The 24,186-nt window shown below is 40.9% G+C and overlaps 1 protein-coding gene across 7 annotated transcripts in view; it reads left to right on the forward strand.

The window, feature by feature from the left end:
- LOC136877476 (calpain-B) overlaps positions 1 to 24,186 on the forward strand; it is a 653,760-nt gene that overhangs the window by 449,850 nt on the left and 179,724 nt on the right. Inside the window, exon 1 of one of the 7 annotated variants that reach the window (XM_067151548.2) lies at positions 10,539 to 10,751. The exons of the other annotated variants lie outside the window; for them this stretch is intronic. Within the exon in view, the coding sequence (XP_067007649.2) occupies positions 10,548 to 10,751 (204 nt within the window). The 5' untranslated portion in view covers positions 10,539 to 10,547. Of the gene's footprint in view, positions 1 to 10,538; positions 10,752 to 24,186 lie in introns of those variants that run through there. 7 annotated transcript variants of the gene reach the window in all.

Below are 24,186 nucleotides of genomic sequence, written 5' to 3' on the forward strand. Positions count from 1 at the left end.
CCATAAGACATTTATGTCAAAATATTAATGAAACATTGCACAAAAAGGCCACTGTCCTAAATAGTGTTCTGTCTGAACTGATTAGGAGGCCGATCGATTAGATTCCCTAATAGAGGCGGCTATCTGTTGGATTTCCTCTCATCATCCGCAAAAAGTAAAGACTGTTAATATACTATAGTTTTTATAATATTATTTTGGACTACGCACTGGTCTTTATGCCATGTGCACCTGACGTCACTAGACGCATTAGGCAACTTCAGTTCGAAGTGCCTTGGTAACTTCATTTGTTCAAAGGATAGTGGATAGAGTGCAGTACTATTTGCTCATCAGTGGCGTTAAATTATCAACACACATTATACTTCAATTCCTACAACGTGGAACTGATTGATGAGTACTGAGAATGAGGGTGTCAGAGCAGACTTCAAGTTTCAAGTTACCGAGCTCGATAGCTGAAGTCGCTTAAGTGCGGCCAGTATCCAGTATTCGGGAGATAGTAGGTTCGAACCCCTTTGTCGGCAGCCCTGAAAATGGTTTTCCGTGGTTTCCCATTTTCACACCAGGCAAATGCTGGGGCTGTATCTTAATTAAGGTCACGGCCGCTTCCTTCCCACTCCTAGCCCTTTCCCGTCCCATCGTCGCCATAAGACCTATCTGTGTCGGTGCGACGTAAAGCAACTAACAAAAAAAAAAAAAAAAAGTTTCAAGTTGTCTTCATCTTGTTTCTCATGCTATTGCCTTAGAATTTGTTTCTTTAACATTATTACTATTATTTGTGGACATCACTGCTCCTGGAAGGCTTTCAGGATTCTGAAAAAATATCGAGGTGATTCTTGCCTCCAATTGATACGTACCATTCTCCTCTTCATTGTACATTTTTCGACGTGTCACACGTGACTCCCTAAGGATGAATGACGAGCTCTTGGCAGACTTTACTTCTGTCCTCTTGATTTTCTATCTGCAAAATTCTTCGTATTAAAAATGCATTAGGAAAATGCAAGATTTGACTAGTGTAGACCGTATTGTGCGTGTATGTCGTCTGTAAAATTGGCGGAGGGGAAGTGGAGGGGTTAGAATAGGCGTGCCATGAGAGCCGAGATCGATACAGATGACGCCATTTTAGGGAACGAGTCAGGGAAAGGTACTACTGTCAAGGTTTGATAACCGCGCCCAGTGCAATATGCTGTCCCTATAAGGTTTCTTCCAGTATGCCGTACCGCCATGGGAAGCGCATCATCTATCATGTAAGTAACCAATCCCTCCTGTCACTGATTTCAGATTTCTGTGTCTTTGCTGTGGTTATGATTGAGATTGTGGTTATGTTTCAAATTCGTATGGGATGTTCGTGAATTACGTGAAACCTTTGGATGACTTTTCCAACTTTTGTTGTGATATAATACGTATACAGTAATACTTTTACCCAAGTGAATTTATTTTGAAGAGGGAAACATAATCACTAAATACATTAGAATATAATATTTCAAGGTATGTAAACACTTTCGTGTCAACATAAATCTTGTGGACAATTTTTAGGATTTGTTTAGGTGTAGACTCATTGATAACTTCTTTATCCAAACTGACATTTAAGACTAGTGATATTAATAATGATGTACACACATGCTAATAGCGCCATATGGTGTAGAGACTAGATAGTACGGGAAAGTGCCGCTTCCGCACGTGGTAGTGGTGGTCTTTGTTTACTATGATGTCACTACGCTATGAACACGTGTTCTTTTTATCGTGAAAGATACTGTGATCACCAGCAGTGCCGCACAGTATCGAAAGCAATACTTTCAGATTATAAATGAAGACCCGTATACATGTCTAAACTGGAGCGTTAATGATAGGCTATGTATTCAAATAATTAATTCTGAAATACAGTACCGGTATATTCCTCGCACATGTGCATCGTCCTTCGAATCTTTTGACAGAAACGAATCGAGAATGGCACTTTGGGGGAGGCGAACCAAGCTGTCAACCTGAATCGTGGTGCGTTAGTTGTGCTTCCCTTGTAGTTACCGAGACGTATTGCAAAACTGAAAGAGGAAGTTCCAGGAGCGTGAGTGGCGATCACAGGTCCCGTAGCTGAGTGTGGCATTGTTTTCATTTCCACTTGACTTGTTCCGGGCTCCTCACTTTCCTATCTGGCCTCTTTTGGTTAACCGTTGTTCTCGTCCAACCCCGGCGTTATCAGGTTCCTAACCTAGGAGACTTTCATTTTCGCGCCCTTCCCGGCCCGGCCCTTTCTTTTCTCGGTCTTCAGTTTCGAAGTATCGTGCACCTCTTACTGTTTTCGATCTGATTAATGTTAAGGTACGATGGTTGGCCAGTTGTACTTCCCTTTAAAACAATACTCGCTAACACAACCACAACTAGTTCGGAGATGTATTGCAAAATGTTCCACATTTGAGGGACGTAAAGAGTTGGCTCGGTCGTCGTAAAGGTAGCTGAGGAGTTATCTGTCACGAGGTATAGTGATCCGGTCACGAAAACCAACCTGAATTACGGTTTGCTCCGCCACGTGGACTGGCAGGTACCTAATACTACTCTAACGAAGGTAACAGTCGATCGTTAAGCCTTGATCCCTCGAAGAACTAATAGTAGCTGAACTACAGTAACTTACCTCTCCCCAACATTATTTCTGGATCTTAGAGTTGTAGGTGTGTAATAAATTCTGCTGAAGTTTCTTCATTTGTTTTCCTCTGCGGAGCTCAGAATGACGTCATCTTTTGGTTAGCCAATCCAATCCAATCCAATCCAATCGCTACTGATCTGCATTTAGGGCAGTCGGCCAGGTGACAGATTCCGTATCTGTCGTTTACCTAGTTTTCTTAAATAATAGAATTTGGAAATTTATTGAATATCTCCCTAAGCAAAGTGTTCCAATCCCTAACTCTCCCTCCTATAAATGAATATTTGTACCAATTAGCCCTCTTGAATTCCACTTTTATCTTCATATTGTGATCTTCCTACTTTTATAGCTTTGGAATAGATCTGTTTCTTTCTATCATTTTTTCTCAGTAACCTGCTGTGTCAGTAAAGAGACATATGATCGAAGTTTCTGTATATCTTTCTTTATAATATAAACCTTCTATAGATTAATTGTTTCTTAAATGTTAGAATAAAATAGTTTTCCTAAAGAAACAAGCATTTCATAGTTATGCATGACTCAGTAGTTGCTATTTTAAGAATATGTTCCCGATACTCATCATTCTGTCTAACATTATGAAGGCAGAGAAAAACGTACTTACCGGGCGAGTTGGCCGTGCGATTAGGGGCGCGCAGCTGTGTACTTGCATCCGGGAGATAGTGGATTCGAACCCCACTGTCGGCAGCCCTGAAGATGGTTTTCCATTTTTCCCATTTTCACACCACGTAAATGCTGAGGCTGTACCTTAAAGCCACGGCCGCTTCCTTTCCACTCCTAGGCCTTTCCTATCCCATCGTCGCCATAAGATCTATCTGTGTCGGTGTGACGTAAAGCAAATAGAAAGAAAAAAGAAATGTCCTTACAAAGGAAATATTACCTTCAGGGGGAGGAAAGAAGAAACGAAAAGAGGGCGTTCATTTGAAAGGCACTACATACTTGAGGCCAGGTATTCTTTGTCTCAAATTATCAAATTTTCAGCCACAGGGAACGAGCAGTAGAACACTGGAAGTTCAAAATTCTCTGTTAATACTTGAATTAATAACGACTATAACAAACAAGCAATTAGTAGGGTGGTATCGCGTAGATTTCTCGTGGTATTTCAAGCTTCCTGTAATGGTTAATTAAATAATATATGTGTAATACCCTTTTAACAGCGGACAGTCAATCGACACTGATAGCACGAATTATGCAGTTAAGCTTCGGACACAGATCTTGCGTGTTAGAGTATGTCCTTAAATGTCAACGGATTGTGCAGGTATTAAGTTCTACCACCTTAAGCATAGTAGGGGATCTTTCAGTCGGCACATTTTGTTATAATATTTGAGCAGCCCGCTATTGACGTTCCATTGTTTGCGCCTACTTAAATGAATTAATTTACAATAGGCTTAATGCCGATCTTCTCAGCTTCATAAAATAAGTTGTACTTCATAATTCGTGGGAGTGAAATTGGAGAACGCCTTTTTCAACATAGGCTATCTGTCTAGATCGTTACTCCTTGATCGTTTTTAATTTTTACTTTTATATCTCGGGTGGATACTGAGCATAGGAGTATCTAGATTTTACTAGCATCCAGGTTCAACTCTTCCTTTGTCATGAAAACACACTGCTCTACCTTGTCGATAACCTAATCTTTTTTTCTCAGTTTCCCAATTTCTATGCTCCACATTCTACATCAAATTGTACTTGGTAACAGCTATGCGGTTTCCAGTAACATAATATTGCAACCATAGTAGCGAGGTCGCCTTCTATTTCCTTGTTTCATTCCATCCCCTCCAGTACGTGGCTCCGTCTAGATACTCCTTCCAATTATAGAGGGGAAGTTACCGACCTTACAGTTCATGAATCTTCTCGTCGGCCATTTCTACCCTCGTATTGTAAAGCTGAAAACTGCTGTGCATTCAGTGGCGCAGTTAAGTGGGAGAGGAGGGAAGGAGCGATAACTGGGATATCACTCCCATGAGGCGCTTGTATTCATTATTTAAATAGATACATTTACTATTTTGCGTCAAAACTTAAACACATCCATTTCAAATTTATTATTATTATTATTATTATTATTATTATTATTATTATTATTATTATTATGAAAAAGAGAACAAAGTATTGTTCCTCCATCCGCAGTAGAATCAGACGTTCGCCTTTAGAACGGACTCTGGTATGTCTGTCTCTTCTCTCTTTCCATGACCCAATATTCTTATCCTTTATGACAACATTCTGGTGACCTACATCACGCTAGTGTTCTCATGAGAATTTGTTTTTATCTGGCAGTAATTATTTCTGAATGTAGGACGGAACTCAGCATATACAACTGATTTGTCTAGTTGGAAGCTTGAAAGTTAAATGAACCAAGTATCGGGCTATACATTAAAACATCCCCGCTTATCTTGATAAATTTAATATGCATAATGTCTTGGTAGTTGCTGGATACCGTGGTTCAAATCCCGATCACTCCATGTGAGATTTGTGCTGGACAAAGCGGAGGCGGGACAGGTTTTTCTCCGGGTACTCCGGTTTTCCCTGTCATCTTTCATTCCAGCAACAATCTCCATTATCATTTTATAGCATATATCACTCATTTATAAAAATCACCTTGAGAGTGGCGACCCCATTGTAATAACAGCCTATATATGTTTCATTCATTACATCCCTGACCCAGTCAATGACTGGAAAACAAGTTGTAGGTTTTCATTTTAATTTTCAATGTCTTGGTAGTACGACTTCAAAAGAAAAGTAATACGTGGAGAAAGGATATCTCATCATTTGTGCAGTCAAACCCCAAAAAAATAACACTTCCTGTACTGTGCAAAACTCTTTTCAGCTGTTCTGAGAATGGTTTTCCGTGGTTTTCCATTCTCGTGCACTAAGTCGAATGCCGGGACAGTTCCTAGTATAGGCCTTGGTCGCCAACCCCCTCGCCTTCACCGTTTCAAATCGCCTTGCCTGAGAGAGGATGTTACCTTGTAAGAGGCCCGCCCTATCCCTTCAGGGTACGAAATGAAAACTTTTGTTGTTAAATGCAGTTTTCTGTAGACTTCATAATATATATTTCCCTGCAGTCACACGTAACTGATGAAACATGGCGTGAGTGAAACGTCTGTGAATTATTTATTGATGGTAAGAACGAGGTAACTTACCTCCTATTATCGAGAGAAGGAACGTGCTCAGGTGTGAAATGCCAACCGATTGCTTAACGAGGCGATGAGAGGCTCATTAACATCTTATGAAGGGCTGAACATTTAAGAATAGATAGGTGCTAATAATTATATTTAGTAATATTTACTAAACGGGAAGTGATCCTAGACTGAATTCTGGTTCTGCTATGATGATAATTTTCTTGTTTCTTATATTGGGTGATTGTGAATAACTACCGGATGATGATGATGATGATGATGATGATCATGATCACTGCTACCTTTGTGAGGATAGGAACATTCTGGAGTCTCAAAGTCTTGTGAATGAGCTAATCTCCTGCTAGAGGCTCACTAGACATGAACCTAAGGCGTCAGGATTAGATGCGACAAATTTTTGCTAATTATTTTTGTATGTTTTGAATAATTCCTATTAAGTTATTTGCTTAATTTTTCTCTTTATTCTTTGATCAGTGCAACATTTATGTGGTCTTTCAGCAAAGAACACGTTTAATACCCGCCATTCTCAACACAACACGACAGGTTTTTCTCGAGATGTCGCTACTGACTAACTGTAGGCCGGTTTGCCCTTGTTAACCATAATCTCTGAAGGGGATTGGCAGATTTTCTTGGAAATATCCAAGACCGTGGCTTTGACGAAAGTATTGCTCCATCATAAATCATAATCGGTACGAGGTGTGGATTTGGCCAGTTACACGGCCGGATACCCGTCCTGACGCCAACCGTATTTGGAGGGATTCACTGCTGCTTGTTTCTGTGGTGGTTGTTAGTGTTACGGTAGACGAATAAAATGGTATTAAGTAGAACACAAACACCTGGTCCCCGAGCCAGAGGAATTAACCATTCACAGCTAAAATCCCGGCCCAGCCGAGAATTTAACCCTCTCAACGCTCTGAACCGAAAGCTAGAATGCTGACCAGTCAACCAAAGAGCCGGACGTTTATCTATAATTTCAGTCTTATTCTGTTGCTATTTTGCTTTACGTCGCACCGACACAGGTAGGTCTTACGGCGACGATGGGATAGGAGAGGCCTAGGAATGGGAAGGAAGCCCCAGCATTTGCCTGGTGTGAAAATGGGAAACCACGCACGTTCATCAGTCTTATTCTTTCTTCTTCTTTGTTAGTATCAGCCTACTAAGGACCACGTTATTTCAGCTGTCTCCTCGGGGCTTTGATCTTTGCCCAGTGCTCCTTCATTCGTTGTCCCCCTGTGGGTGGGGGCGGTAGAATAACACCCACGGTATCCCCTGCCTGTCGTAAGAGGCGACTAAAAGGGGCCTCAGGAGCTCTGAACTTTGGTGTGTGTGTGTGTGTGTGTGTGTGTGTGTGTGTGTGTGTGTGTGTGTGTGTGGGTTGGCGACCACGGGGCCCTCAGCTGAGTCCTGGCATTGCTTCCTCTTACTTGTGCCAGGCTCCTCCCATTCATCTATCCTATCCGACCTCCTTTGGTTAACTCTTGTTTTTTCCGACCCCGACGCTATTATGTTTGCGAGGGCTAGGGAGTCTTTCGTTTTCACGCCCTTCGTGGCCCTTGTCTTCCTTTGGCCGATATCTTCATTTTTCGAAGTGTCGGATTCCTTCCATTTTTCCCTCTGATTAGTGTTATATAGAGGATGGTTGCCTAGTTGTACTTTCTCTTAAAACAATCACCACCACCACTTCATTCGTTGCCGGTGTTGCTTTTTTCTTTCCTCCGCCTACGTCTTTCCCGTCTTCAACTTTGGCCTTTCTTGAAAACCCTGGTGGTCTTTTAGTTTCCTCCTGAGTGTGTTGCGTCCTTGTATATCTTCATAAGTGATCCCTATCTCCTGTAGGTCCCTTTCCACCTCCATGAACAAAGTTGGCTGGGTCTTCTTATCTTTAAAATAGGTGGAGATCTAGTTCGATAATCGTGTGGGTTTTATTAGTAGATTTCAGTCTTCTTGTTGTTGTTGTTGTTGTTTTCATTTATTTATTTATTTATTTATTTATTTATTTAATTAATTAATTTATTTATTATTTCCAGCTTACAGACTCGCTGTTTTTAATGAGCCTCTTCCATTTTTTTCTGTCGTTTGTCATTTCCTCCTGTAGATCTTTCTCCTTTAGGTCTTCCAGGATTAATTCCACACATCCTTTTTTTAAGCTGTCGCCTCTTCCTTTTATCTTCAACTTTCATCTTCAAAACCCTCATCCCCACGTAGTTCTCGTACCTCCGTATGTTACCATGCCATATGAGCATAACTTCTTGGATCTTCTATGGCCCAGCGAGTTGGACGTACGGTTAAGGGCTTGCAGCTGTGAGCTTGCGTTCGGAAGATGGTGGGTTCGGACCCCCATTGTCGGCATCCCTGGAGATGGTTTTCCATGGTTTCCCATTTTCACGCCAGACAAATGCTGGGGCTGTACCTTAATTAAGGCTACGGCTGCTTCCTTTCCCACTCGTACCCCTTTCCTATGCCATTATCGCCATAACACCTATGTGTGTGTGCGACGTAAAGCCAATTGAAAAAAAAAGAATGGATCTTCTATGCCATATCTGTAACTTTCACTGTCCTTCGAATGTTCTCATTCCAGATTCTGTTTATCGTGGTCACTCCACACATACAATGCAACTTGTTCTATCATTTTCACTAATGGTACCTACAGATTTTCGTGCCCCTATTATACTTGTTAGTAATATGACTTGCACACGTAATATTGGGACTTTTCGTCATCTGAACTCTTTTGGAATAATATTTCTATTAGATACCTTGTTATTCCGGTGGACAGCGCTACCATTTTATTCCTGGGATATCAGAATTAATAACTGGAAATAAGGCAATCCCTGTTAATCAGAATCTATGAAAAAAATCAGAAGATCCTCCTGACCTCAGAATGTCTGCTTCTGATATCTCCTTACGAGAATCATGTAATATGAAATAAAGAATAGTACGGATCTCCATCAAAATGCAACTAACTTTTTCAATGGCGTTGATGTTCGACTATGAAGTGCATTTTTTGTACAAAGCGATATCGTAGCATTAGAAAGATTATTTATTTTACAACGATATATAGATTAGAATTGGAGAGTTGTTTTATCTTTGAATGTCAACCTTAGCCCCCAGTTGTCGTGCTTTACGATCTTATCAATCCATCTTATGATAGAACTTTGATTACTCAATATTGGAAAATGACTGTCGGGCATCGATCGAAGTTGCTTAGCCACTAACGTCAAAATCTGAAATGTACACAACCAGTATGCGCTCTAATTAAAATATTATCTTTAGCCTGCCTGTCTGGTGGCGATGATCAAGGCGTCTCGTCTTTATGGTTTGACACCGCGGTTAGCCGGTCCGAATCCCATTAGTGTTGGGGGGGGGGGGGGGGTTATCACCGTCAACATACCTGTATTGACCGACAATTTGTAATAACTAGATTGCCTGGGTTCTATTCCAGACCACTCCATATAGGGGCGTTGGTGACTCGTCCGTTGGATGGAGACGGGGAAGTCGGTGGGTTTTTTTCCTGGTGATTACTAGTTTATTACTTTCTTTGGCCATTTCCGTAGAGACTGCTTATTTAATATGCCCACCCCATTGTGATGGACGACCTAATATATCCTCCTTTGAATTCCACTTCTGCATAACATATTCATTTTACACCTTCCGGATGCGAGAAACACTTAAACTTCGTCTTAAGCCAACTATCTTCATAACATTTACTGAAATTCAAAAGCTAATGTCAGAATTGGAGAACAGATATCCCACGAAAATGAAATTAATACTTCATAGTAGTTGTATTTTACCCCCTACTCTATTTAAGCCTGAAGCACAGGGAATATATTTTTGAGAGAAGACAAGAAGTAATAAAGTGAATGATGAAATGGCGTATGGCCTTTTAGTGCCAGGAGTGTCAGAGGACAAGTTCGGCTAGCCAGATGCAGGTATTTTGATATGACACCCTTAGGAGATCTGCGCGCCGTGATGAGGATGAAATGATGATGAAGATAACACATACACCCAGCACCGTGCTAGCGGAATTAATAAATTGTGATTAAAATACCCGACTCTGACAAGAACTGAACCGAGAACCCTTGTGACGAATGGCCAGCACGCTAATCATTTAGCCATGGAACCGGACAAAGTGAGCGATTCATGGGTACCATGCACGTTACCAGCAAAGCAGAATATTTGCAAACATTGCTTAAAATAATTTACATTGCCTAATTGAAAATTACAGGGGCTGGTTGTTTGAGAAGACCAACGTGTAATGCAATAGACTCCAACAAGAAAATAACACCAGGTAATAAGGGAATGGCGCACGTGTGGCGACGATGTGTGTGCCCAACCGTTGATTTGTAGACCGCATTCACTTACTGGAAAATGGTTGGCAACACTCCTGCAAAGTGGGAATTTGGATATTTAATGTCACATCATAGTTGTTCGGATTCCACATGAAGTGCGATCACAATGGTATTGTCTTTTCAAATTGTGAGGAGTACGGGAATTTCGAACTTCATTTATAGACTGCCGAAGTTCGGTGGATCGTGGTTTTGTAGGTCTGTGTGTTAGTGTCCTTGCTGTGTTGATTTTGACGAAATATTCGTTGAAACCATTGATTTTATGCCGTTTACTTTCTGCTCAGTACTCCGCGTTATGATTGAGGAGAAAATAAACACAATCTCGGTATTACAAATGCTACGTCAACCACTTCCTCCTGATAAGGTATCAGCCAGGCGACTCTACAAAACTGCGATCTGCACTTTGAAGCGAGCTATTGTCATGACAGCATGCCGTACGACTACAGAGGTGTGCAAAATTATAATTATGTTAAGTCTCGGGTGGTGACGACCATCAAGCCTTTCTACTTACGAACTACTTCCGACGAGACGAACCAGAATGTGGAGCCGAGAACTACCTCTTCATTGGACTGCTGCTGGTTCAAATCATCATCCTTCAGGAGGACAAAGGAACATAGTGGAACATTTTATAAGGTATTGATCGGAATATGGTAAATTATTGTGAATCTCTTTAACAGATTTTGTTTAAAATAATATTGAAGGAAAACAGAAATGCCTAGAACATAAAGTATGCCACTCTTCCAAACAGTTTAGGCCTAATGGTTAGAAAAAATAGACCAGCGCACGGAGTGAGTACTATTCTATTAAAACCCAAATAACAGCTGTGTCCAACAGTTGATTTGTGGACAGCATTCACGTACTGGAAAATGATTAGCAACACTCCTGCAAAGTGGGAATTTCGATATTTAATGTCACATAGTGGCCCGGATTCCACATGCAGCTGTAGGTTATGTACTGATGATCACAACATTAACAGTTCCGTTTTAAAATCACCATCCTTCAGCATTTTAATGCCTTCCTGCTGGTTTTAATTATGTTATCTTCCTCTCCCTGAACATTCTCCCAGCAGTCCGAGCGAGTTGGCCGTGCGGTTAGAGGCGCGCAACTGTTGCATTCGGGAGATAGCGGGTTCGAACCCCACTGTCGCCAGACCTGAAGATGGTTTTCCGTGATTTCCCATTTTTACACATTTATTAAGGCCACGGCCGACTCCTTGCCCTCTCATAGCCCTTTCATATCCCATTGTTGCCATGTACCTATCTGTCTAGGTGCGACGTAAAACAACTTGTAAAAGATAAAAAAAGTTCCAGCAGATTTGGTTCCTGAGCAGGCACGCTAACATAAATAAATAAATAAATAAATAAATAAATAAATAAATAAATAAATAAAGCAAAAACTAATTGTGCGGTTTTAAAGATTGAGTTATGTGGTCTAGAAGCGAATATATATCGTTGTTTCATTTATAACTGACTAGCTTTTACCCGCGCGTCATAGTTTCCAACATTAAAAAGGGTTTCAAACAGCTGGATGGGATTCAGATGTACGGCATCCAAAGTGTGGAAAATGCATGGACAGATGTGTAGTGTCCTATTCGCACGATCAATAAATAGTCTTTAAAGATTCAAACCCCTGCTAAATAACTTAATTCCCCATAAACTGTTGGTAAATAGAAGAACTGAAGACAGCTGTAAGGAGATGCTACACGTCCGATTTCATACTACGTTAGCACTGCTATCCACGGCAGTAAGCGCAGGTCTTAGCAAACCGTTTAGACTTACGAAGACATTTCATATGAACATTTTTATAGGAAATTAAATTCTAAATACTATACTTTCCTGATGAGATCAATGGTTTGTCCATTATTTTTAAAAAATCTGTTAAAGCGTTCGCCAAAACATACAACATTTTATATTCCTGGAAAACTGTTAAAACATTCCGTATGAACTTTTGTGTAGGAAAGTGAATTCTATGTACTCTTGGTAGACTGTTTTTTAATAGGATCAACCGTTAAGCTACAGGTGGTGTATTCACTTTTAAGGGTCTCAGGCACACATTTTCCCTGACTTGATTCACATTATCCCTTTCTACATAATAATAATAATAATAATAATAATAATAATAATAATAATAATAATAATAATAGAATGGTCTCAATTACCACGCGCAGACATTTTATTCTGACGCCATTTAGACTACTTGCGCGTTAATTTCGACGTTCTGTTTTACTCTGCTAGATGACAGAGTAAACTTGATCTCCGTTGGATAACCTGTATATAGCTGAATTTTAGTTAATTGTCACCAGAGATCTTTCGCATGCCGATGTCATAGGATGTGGTCTGTCGAATGGATTTTCTTCTTCCCTTCAAAAGTCCGATTACCTCTCCTGCATTTCAACCCACGAGGCCGACACTCTGCCACTGATCCACGGAGAGAGCTACCGCGTTATAATCAGTCGACTGTATGTTATCTAATGGTGCGTGAAAATTAACCCATATGCACTGAGTCGTACAGACGTGATCGTTCCACAAACATCCAAACAAATTTTTACATTGATTATATTAGTAGGGAAATAAAGCTTATAGGCCTACTCGTAATTCTTACGCAATAGTTCAGTATTCCTGCTTCATAAGTAGTAGTGTTTATTAATAGGGTACCTGGGATATTTTAACTAAGACGGATTAGGACTATTTTTATTTTTTTAAATTCATTTCATTTTTTAATTATATCAAATGTTATTGTGGAATGGAATGATGATACTGCATATTGCAGGTTAGAAAATGGAATATTACAATTAATAATGAAAATAAGCTAGTAAACAGCTATAACATCCACTTCACTTAAACTTTTTGTTGTCTTAGAAGCTGTTCAATCCAGATTTGGTCAGTTTCTGGTTGGTATTTAAGCAAACTTTTCACATATTGTATTTTTGCTTCCAACACCTCAGGGTACTTCCTCGTCCGGCCCCGCGGTGTAAGGGGCAATGCGTCTGCCTGTCACCCGGTGGCCCCGGGTTTGATTCCTGGCTGGGTTAGGGATTTTTAATTGTAATGATTAATATCTCTGGGCTGAGGACTGGGTGTTTGTGATGACTAGAGTAGGAAATGTCTCGACCTTTGGGAAAAATGAACTAATGTTCAAATTTCTCGTTGCGCGTAACCGAACCCTTCATGTTCTTAACATAGGTCTCACTAGAGTTGTTTGTAATGGTACTCATATTAGAACATATATTATTTAGTAAATTGTCAACTTAAACGTTAGTAACATAGCGTTTCGGGTATAAGAATTGAAAATAGTATTAACTAAAGTAAGCATTCAAAACAAATCCCGCCGGGCTGAGTGGCTCAGACGGTTGACGCGCTGGCCTTCTGAGCCCAACTTGGCAGGTTTGATCCTGGATCAGTTTGGTGGTATTTGAAGGTGCCCAAATACGTCAGCCTCGTGTCGGTAGATTTACTGGCATGTAAAAGAACTCCTGCAGGACAACATTCCGGCACCTTGGCGTCTCCGGAAATCGTCAATAGTAGTTAGTGGGACGTAAAAACAATAGCATTATTAAAAACAAATCCCAGTACCGAATGAGTTGGTTGCGTGGTACGGGCCGCGAGCTGTTAGCTGGGTTTGGGAGATGGTGGTTCGAACTCCACTGTCGGAAGCCCTAGAAGATGGTATTCTATGGTTTCCCTATTTTCGCTCCCGACAAATATTGGAACTGTATCCTAATTAAGAACACTGTCCTTTCCTTTCCAGTCCTAGCCGTGTCCTGTATTTCCATTGTCGCCATGAGACTTCTATGAGTCGGTGTGACGTAAAACCAGTTACAAAAAGAAAATCCTAGGTTTTCGCTGAGAAGCACACGTTTACATGCTTTCACAGTAGCCTAAATATCTAGAATAGCCCCCGTGTGTACTCACCAGGAAGGACGATGTTCGTAGCTTATAGTTTGCAGAACTGTAAAGCGGCGGAGGTCAAATGCATTAAAGATAAGGCGATGCCGTACAAAGGAGATATTTGTTCAATTTGGTGGGACTGGGGATGGGAATTTGAAGAGTAGTGTTCGTGAAATTGTGGGCAAACAACATAGGTTTAAATACGCTATAACAGTAGAAAGGAGTCTTTGTGCTCAGAATTCTGTACTAATAACTATTGTTTCCTTCAGGCGTTCGGGATTTTTCAGCCATTACAATTGAGAGACTGATAGAGAGTTGGTCATATGTATAAATAAAATCACATACCGGGCGAGTTGGCCGTGCGCTTAGGGGCACGCGGCTGTGGGCTTGCATCCGGGAGATATTGGGTTCGAACCCCACTGTCGGCAGCCTGAAGATGGTTTTCCGTGATTTCCCATTTTCACACCAGTCAAATGCTGGGGCTGTACCTTAATTAAGGCCACGACCACTTCCTTCTTCCTTCCCACTCCTAGGCCTTTTCTATTCCTTCGTCGCCATAAGACCTATCTGTGTCGGTGCGACGTAAAGGCAAATATTAAGATTAAAATAAAATTACAATTTTGCTTGTACATTTCCAATTTTTATCTCGGATTAGGTATACAGAAATCGAATGTAAATTCAGTTACATTTCTGTTTGTTTGTTTGTTCGTTTTTTCGTTAAGACATCACGGAAAAACAGTTCAACATATTTTTTCCAAACTCAGTATTTAAGTTCAGGAAAACCCGGGTAGTGCGCTAGTATGCAGCGGCTTACAATATAAGGTGCGAGGGAGTGTGTATGGACAGGAAATGTAACATTTCTTCATTTAATATCTGTGTATAAATAAGTAACTTATACATACTAAAGGTTGTGCAGAAGATATTTTCTGATCTTTTCCTTTTTACCGTGCGAGGAATAGTAAGGGAGTTTTTCGCGATCATTATACTATAGTCTATTCTTCACAAACGCCTAAATATCTCGGGAAGTATTAGTCTGTTCTATCTAAAATATGTATAGGCTATAACAAACATTATAGATAATCCAGTTTTCAATACATTTTACCGTACGAGCTAAAATAATGGAGACATTCGCAAGTTTAAGTTTGCATTCCCAAGACCATCAACAGCATCGCTGACGTGGAAATATTCGTCGCGAGAACGAACTAACTGGTGCTGGTGATGGTTGCCGTCATCATGGTTGATTTATAAACTGAAAAACCGTGTTTGCTCCTATTGATCCGGAGGATAATGGTGTTCATCGAAATGAGAAGAAAGTGAAGAAATAATTGGTGGAGGGGAAGAGGAATCATAAAGGTGGCGGGGTTGAAAGTCTCGAACGTCCATATATCGCCGAGGAGGAGGAAAATAACATGGCTTACACTGTCCTAACTCCCTCAGATCTATATAAAGAACCTAAATAACATTACACATTTTCGTTTTCCACCGAGCGAGTTGGCTGTGCGGTTAGGGCGCGCAGCTGTGAGCTTGCATTCAGGAGATAGTGGGTTCGAACCCCAGCCCTGAAGATGGTTTTCCGTTTTCACACCAGACAAATGCTGGTGCTGTATCTTAATTAAGGCCACGCCTCTTCCACTCCTAGCCCTTCCCTATCCCATCGTCGCTATAAGACCTATCTGTGTCGTGGCGACGTAAACAAAAAAATAAAGAAAGATTCGTTACTCTCAGTTCGCCTCCTTCGCTGAATGGTCAGCGTACTGGCCTTCGTTTCAGAGGGCTCCGGGTTCGATTTTTAACTTTGTATAGTACATTCCTCATTCCTTTAGTTCAGGATCTAGATGTTGGTATTCGTCTTAATACAAATTTTCATCTACACACAACACATCACACTACAAACCATCACAGAAACACGCAATAGTGAATACTGTACATTCTTCCACATAGTGTAGGCGTCCGGAAAGGCATCCGGCCCCGTAAAACTAGGCCGATTCCATACGAAGTGCCGTTTCTAGGTAACTGGGAAAAAGCCTGGAAGATAATGTTTTATTTAACCTTCGTTAGTAGCCTGCCATTTTAATAATAATAATAATAATAATAATAATAATAATAATAATAATACCAAAACGTGAATTATTTAGAAATTATCACATTACTTTGTGTGAAAACGTCTGACATTCACTCACACAATATCAGAGGTAGGCTTGCTATCGAAGTTCACACCGATTTAATTAACTCAATTAAATATTGCAGGAAGTCTGTTCTGCACATGCATATAACTCACTTCCTGAACACATGGCTGTTTCATTTCCAGTATTTGTACAAACACTTGTAGAATAGTTACGGAAGATACTATGACAATATTTGTTCTCCTAACTCTACAACGTGTATACGATATTTGTATTGCACTTCTGTGATGTGTGTAACTCGCTTTGTTTTATTTCCTTGTAAAATATCGATTTACGTAAGAGGCTCTGAAAACATCCCTGTTATCTCTTAATTGTGCTACTTGTATATTTGAAATGTATTGCACCTGCATGAGCCACGGCTCAGATCCTCTTTTTTTTTCTTCTTTTCGTTTTGGCCATCTTAGGACTACGTTATTTCGTATCAGCTTCGTTTCTTCTGGTCTTTCTCCTTGTCCAATAGATTCTTTCATTATCATTTTTTGCAACCTTCATAGAATGAATGAATACTCGGTAGTAATCGAATTCAAATATCAGTATCACTAGAGCTTCGGTGTAAAATAAGAAATCGGTGTTAATACTCCCATATGTAGATGTTTTTCAGTTGTAATCGTGCAAGCGAAGAGGAAGGTTGTTCTTTGAGAGTGTTGACATGGGGATTTCGATTTAATAATACCGGGTGGTGATAGGTCTTTGGCATGGTAGAGGCAGGCCCGCGAGGCGTGATAAAGAATACAACGCCGGTTAGCAAATGGGACTTACCGGTACTTCAATTTTGATGGCAGCTTCAGTGATAGCGGTGCTGTTGGTCATTGGAGGGGTAGAGATGAACCCTGGACCTGGTCCTGCTGGTACAGTTGGATGGAGAAGATAAGGAAGTTGTCAAGGGCCAAGCAGAACAAACAAGAGAGCTCTTAAGGGAACAAGCCAGTGAATTGAGAGAAATAAAGGACTTTATGAAAGAGGAGCTGAAAAGGTAACAGAACTGGTGGTCTAGAGCAATAAGGAAATAGCAAATTTTAGGGATAAGGTGAAGAGAATAAAAGAATTGAGGTGGCAAGAGAAAAAGATCATGCAGGAAACTCGTAAGATACATATTGTTATATACGGGTTCTAAAGGAGGATGCTAAAGAAGCTCTAGTACTTAAAGTGCTACACTAATAAATAAGAGATTGAAGATCAACTGCGGCGAAGCCGACATTGACCAGATTCAGCGAATGGGGAAGACAATAGACAAGAGACCGGCGAAAGTGAGGTTCATTTTAACCCTATTGGTGAATATGATGATGGATAATACACGCCAACTGAAAGCTGAAAATGTAGAAGTTTTCAAGACATTCTTGGGAATGTGACCCGCTCCCCTCAGTAATTTGGCCACTCTGTACGGGCCATGTAGGTGTAAGTTTGCATTCGCGAGATGATGGGGTTTGAACCACCTCCGTCTTCCCCTGTGTCCGGGGATATAAACTCATCCACGGTATCCCTCCTGCTTATCGTAAGAGTTGACTGAAAGGAGAACTCCTAGATACTCCCATATCAAAAGTTTGGGTTGGCCACCATGGTCGCCAGATCATAGGGCGCTAAATCCGTATGTGTTAAGTCACTAGAAAATATCATTCATAGTCAGTCGACTTCACTGGACTACAGTTTATTTTAAATTATGTATTTGGACCACACTATACTTGCACACAGTTTTCCCGGAAACCACAAACACACAGGAAGAAGTTGATTAGCGATTGACGGTAGAAATAATATTGCAACCCAGGAAACTGGGGAGTTAATTCCACATTCGTATAGCTTCGAAACCACGAGTTACTTTTACGAACTCCGTTAGAGTAAACTTGATATTAAGCCTATTTTCGATTGCATATAAAATAAAGTTGGCGGTAAGTGTCCATCTCTGTTTATGCGGGCTAATCTCGAGAACCACCGAGCAGATGTTTCAGTTTTTCGTGGTTGTGTAGAGCACTGGTCATCAACTCATTGCTCTAGGTAGCCGGCACTACATGCTCTACTCGTGAAAAGAGCAGCAGAGACTGGCTTAATGAATACAGTGTGGTCGTGATTATTGCTTTTAGATGAAGTAGAACTGGACAGCCATTTTATATTAACACTAAACAGGGAGGGAAAAGGAAGAGGTCGAATTCTTAATAAATGAAGGTATCGGCAAAAGAAAGGGAAAATGGAGGTATCGGTAAAAGAAAGAGAAGAACCACGAAGGGCGTGAAAACAGACTCCCTGGGCTTCGCAAAATTAATACCATAGGAGTTAAAAAAGAAGAGCTGACGAAGGGAGGTCGGATAGAAAAGATGAATGTGAAGTATAGAAAGCGCACCTTTTAGCAACAGATTTTCGTCCGGGGGCGAGGAGTAAGGAGGGAGCTCCCCGGTTCCGATAATATTGCCAACTGAATGGAAATGAAATCTGAATTGAATCGATAATATTATCGATCGATCTAAATTTTCTAAACCTTTGTTATCTTAAGCCTACAATTGACACACACACACACACACACACACACACACACACACACACACACACACGCACAATTATACAAAATTATGACATTTATCGATACGAATCTTGTTCCTAGCAAGAATTCTATAGTGTGGCTTTGTAGTGTAAACAACAACAGTACTAGTACGTAAAGTGTACACCAGATGTCGCACAGCGATGCATAAGCGATTCACAGTTTGTGTTTCAAAGGTTGCCAATACGAATCTCGAAGATAACCGAGGTCGACCGATTCAGCACTAGGGTGTCCATCTATCACTAAAAGGTGCGCATACTATACGTGCAAGCCATACCAATCGGCTAGGGGAACGTGGTCGCCAACCCACGCTCCTAAACCTCTGATTCCCCCGTTCATCGCCTCTTGCATACACAGGCACTACTTACAGTAACCGCTCGGAAGTAATGCTATAACTTGAATTCGTTTGTTTATTTATTTATTTATTTATTTATTTATTTATTTATTTATTTATTTCCGGCACCATGGCTAAATGGTTAGCGTGCTGCCCTTTGGTCCAAGGGACCCCGGATTCGATTACCGGCCGGGTCGGGGAATTTAACCTTCATTAGTTAATTCCAATGACTTGAGTGATGGCACAGCATTAGAATTCATTATACATAGGGCCCCATCCCCCACAGACTCGCAGGTCACCTACAAGACGCCATCTCGAAAGACCTGCACCAGGTCTCTTCGGAGGTCATACGCCAATAATAATAATAATAATAATAATAATAATAATAATAATAATAATAATAATAATAATAATAAAATATTATTATTATTATTATTATTATTATTATTATTATTATTATTATTATTAGTAACGCCACTGTATGTACGAATCCAGTCTGCGACTCCATTCACAAGTAGTGCCTGTTCCCTAGTATAAATAGTTAATGGCCAGTGCTCTACACAATGGTGAAAACTGTAACATAATCTGCTTGGTGGTTCTTGAGATCAACCCGCACAGACTTTATTTTATACTGTGTAGATGAAACATACAAAATCTAAAAATTGCAAATTATAATTTCGTCCTCAAACAGTGAGGAAGACACATTGGCTTTTAAGAATCCTGGGTTATATGCCTATTATACAGAGTGTAACAGAACTATACCGACAAAATAATCAGGGATGCTTTTCGTGTTATGTTAAGAACAATGGTGTAATTGGATTAGCAGAGAAAAATTTTCATTTTCGAGAAAATGAGAGTACGTTGTCACTTCGGGGCGCGCGATTAAAACTGACGAACTCGGCTATATTTGCTACGCCACAGCACAAGCCGCTGTCTTGCTTCAGGGGAGAGAAGGGACAGGAGGGGAAGTGGGGTGTATGATGGAGATAGAGAGAATGCTCCGCGAGTATGCACGAGTTTCCTCGTTCGACTCGCACAGTATTATCGTTGTCTCCTACAGGCAGTATCCACCGTTTATTTATTAAACAGACCTAAATGTACACACATTACAAGAACACACTGTAAATAAGACACATTGTTTTGTATACAAGGAACTTGGTATACAGTAACACAACATAAAGTTTATTGCTTCAGTAGTTTTATACAGTATTTACAAGAAATATAATGAAACTTGTCTTGAAGCTTGATTGATTGCACGCAGTTAATGTTGTTATTAAGTGATAGATTGAAAGTCTATGGCACAAATATATATTTACAAAGAGAGAGTCCTATATACACATTCACACCTATCTTGAGGAGATAGTCTATTCCACTGGGAAATGTCCTTGGATAGTCGAAAACTATCTGCTGTGGAATAACAAGCGTAACTTGTAGGGAGAGTCGCGTTAGTAGAATGCTAGTGTTGGACTTGGACTTGCAAGGAACTTGCATCAATATCTTAATTCGCAGAATGCTAAGATAGTTGTCGGAGCACTGGTGAGGACTTGAGAGTGTAGCAGAATGCTTGACTCGGAGATCGACGGGAATCAGGGAAGATGAGGCAATGTCCGGAGGTAAAGACCTCACGACCAGCAATCAGTCCACCTGTTCAAGACACATTTTTAAGAAGAATGCCTCCGTGTTTGACTTGCGGTGTGGTCTGGTCGTTGGACACTGGGGTAGTCCTCGGTAAGGCGAGGAACGTCGCTCCTTATATAGCGCTGGCTGATGTCACAGACGAGCATGCCAGGCGCAGTGCAGTCCTCTCGTAGGCTCTGGAAACATCGGTGATGCGGCGGGTTGCGGAGCTTGTAGGCGCGGAGCTTGAGCGCGGAGGACACACACAACACATTTGTCAGTCAAGGAATGCACCTCTCGTCGGTTGGTCGCAGTAACGTTCTTTAAAACATGCTCGAAGATGCAACGTTGCTGCCCCACGATGGTGTATTCCTTCACTTACAATATTGTCAATGGAATGCTGAACGAAGGAAACAATACGCCCAATGATTTGATTACAGAAGAGATTCCAGATGCCTCCCTCCTATTTCGATGCACAGTTCACAACACAGTTCACAACGGTGTAGTAGTGACCTTTCAACTCTTTTCAGGACGTGTGGTTTGTCGCGAACGACCTGGGAAGCTAGGCCTACCTGTATTCTTGGTACAAGTTCATCTTCTCTTTCTGCGGGGTTCGCATAGCAGTCAATTTGTGCAAAACAAACTGTACACTGTCTACTGGGGCTGCAAAGCGACTATGCGAAACGAACGATGAACTTGTGCACTCGCACCGACTATTGCCTTTGTCTTCCCACTTCCCCTCCCTTCCCTTCCCTCCTTTGATGCACAGCAACAGGCAGCGGCTGGGTCTTTGTCATAGAAAATACGGCAAGTTTGCCAGTTTGAATCGCGCACCCGTAAGTAACAAAATAACATTTTTTTCGAAAAGAAAAAATGTCTCCGCCATTGTTCTTAACATAACACGAAGAGCATCCCTGTTTTTCTTTTTTTTTTTTTGTCGGTATAGTTCTGATACATCCTGTATCTATTATAAAAGCTCACGTAAAGTAATATTGTTAAAAGCTCACTTGGTAGGTCGAACCCCGTTGAGAAAGACAGTGCGCCACTCAGTTGTAGGTTAGGTCCATTAGTGTTTCGTAATGCTCAGTGTGACATTTTAACTAAGTGCTTCCGCGTCTCCCAATTGTCGATTATATAGACAGTAACCCGGTTAGCAGTTTATCTCCTTGGCTTTAAAATATCGCATGATACACTCACGCTTGATAATCTTCAAGCTTTGTATTAATACCTTTTAATTTATGCTTATTTCCTGCTTTTGCACTAAGGTTGCACTGAAGGGAAATACCTTCGCCTTATCGTTATTTAAGCGTTCCTTTCTGTTTCGAAGCCTTGATTACAATAGATACGTGTAGTGTCTTCTGTAGATTAATAGTAGAGTGTCGGCCTCATTATTGCAGGATCGCAGGTTCACACCCAGCCGAGGTATAGTAGTCTAATTTTTGAAGGGCGGAGAAAAGTCCATGCGTACAATGCCGACATGTAAAATACCTGTTGAGCTAATTAGCCATGTGGTTAGGGTCGCGCAGCTGTGAGGTTGCATTCGAGAGATCCCACTGTCGGCAACCCTGAAGATGGTTTCCTATGGTTTCCCATTTTTCACACCTGGCAAATGCTGGGGCTGTACTTTAAGACCACGGTCGCTTCCTTCTCACCCGTAGCCCTTTCCTGTCCTATCGTCGCCATAAAACCTGTCTGTGTCGGTGAGACATGAATCAACTTGTAAAAATAACCCGCAACATTACAGTATTTTATAATTTCTGTGTAAGAAGAGTAAACGTGTAAAAGGTAATATCGTTAACATTCCTGACTCCCTGTGCTTCTATAGATGAACTAGAGAAATAGATAGGTTCGAGTTTCTGTAGAATTCCTTCACAGTTTAGCTGTGGTTACTATTTATAACTCCAGGAAGTGCTGGGATGATGTCTTTCTTAGAACCATGGCGGCTTTCGCTCATGTGTTTATTTATTTATTATCTGGCGTACGACTTTTAGTGCCGGGAGTATCCAAGAACATGTTCGGCTCGCCTGGTGCAGGTCTCTCTATCTGACACCCATGGTCAACCTGGCCAGCGCCTCCTAGAGAACAAGGCCTGGCAATACGATTCGTGATGTGCGACTGGGCCCAGCAAAAGTGGATAGTAGATGAAGCTCAATTCCTTACAATCATTGAAAAATACGCTGGTTAAACTACATTCTACAAATATTCTTTCTCGTAGGCGCGCATATCGGAAGGGAAATTAGTAATATACCGTAATAATTAGGAAGAACAATTAAAAATGCAAAAAATAATTAAGTTTATTTTAAGAGTCTTAATACTGAACAACTTTAATAATATGCCTATATGACACTTTCTTTCATATATTTAAGAGTCAAAAATGATCAGTTCTTTTTACAAAACTCGCCATAAGACCTACCTGTGTCGGTGCGTCGTAAAGCCACTAGCGGAAGAAAAAAAAAAAAAAAAAGCTTTTACAGAACTGAACTTGCTGATGAAAGATCAAAGACAACATGTAAGTACAGCAAAAGATATTAAATAAAAATAATAACGTACAAACTACCTTCCTTACAATATATTAGTAGCAGTCCAGGAACATACAAGCTGTAATGCTCAGTGTTGTCGGTATGGGCCCAGTTGGACATACGTCATCAGCTACTCTCATTCGTATTGCCAGGCTTTGTTCTCTAGGAGGCGCTGACCTGGCCGTCTGGATGTGGGATGATAATGAGGTAGGGAGAGGGTGAAACCGGTGTCGAATAACACCAAGGTTTAACGTCGTCACCCCCGATGGACGAATTATTACAAACAGCATCATATGCCCTCACTCCACATGAACTCTGTGGAGAGTTTAGGAACCGAATCCGGCTTTTGGCACACAATTTAGTGATCAGAAATTATATACCATTACCTCTCCTACCCTGCCGGCCAACATTCTGGTGGTGATATTGTTTTTGAACCAACGGAACTTGAACCGGCTAACCACGGTGTACTTCTGACACCTTAAAGATCATGGTCACCAGGCGGGCTACGTTATGAGAATTTACCCACAATGAAAATACATGGAACTGGTAACTTCAGCTCCCAATCCTCTAGAGTAAAGCAGTATCCTAACTCGATCCGTTGTGCTCGTCACAAATTCGACTTGTATTTTTTCATAACTAATCCTACAATACAGGTTATCCCATATAAACTGAGACCGTCCAAGCAGCGTTTTTATTCTCCGATACGTAAGCTGCAGTATTGGAGGGGCGCGCATAGTTCTTGACCTTGCAAGCAGCGTGCACGTGTTCGATCTCGCAAGCATCAGTCGCCAGTCTGAATCTCAGCTGTTAACACGGTGAGACAGTTATGATTGCAACGCCGTATTTTCGTATGTAAACGTTATTTTAAGTACGATTCTGCTCGACGGGTACACGATGCATTTGATCTCACTTAGTTTACAAAAGGAGTACATTTATTATTCAACCTATTCAATAAAATCAGTACCACGTTATGTGGTTAATTAGACATAGAAAATCTGAAT

The sequence above is a fragment of the Anabrus simplex genome, chromosome 7, assembly GCF_040414725.1.
Source record: "Anabrus simplex isolate iqAnaSimp1 chromosome 7, ASM4041472v1, whole genome shotgun sequence".
Classification (NCBI taxonomy): Eukaryota; Metazoa; Arthropoda; class Insecta; order Orthoptera; family Tettigoniidae; genus Anabrus; species Anabrus simplex.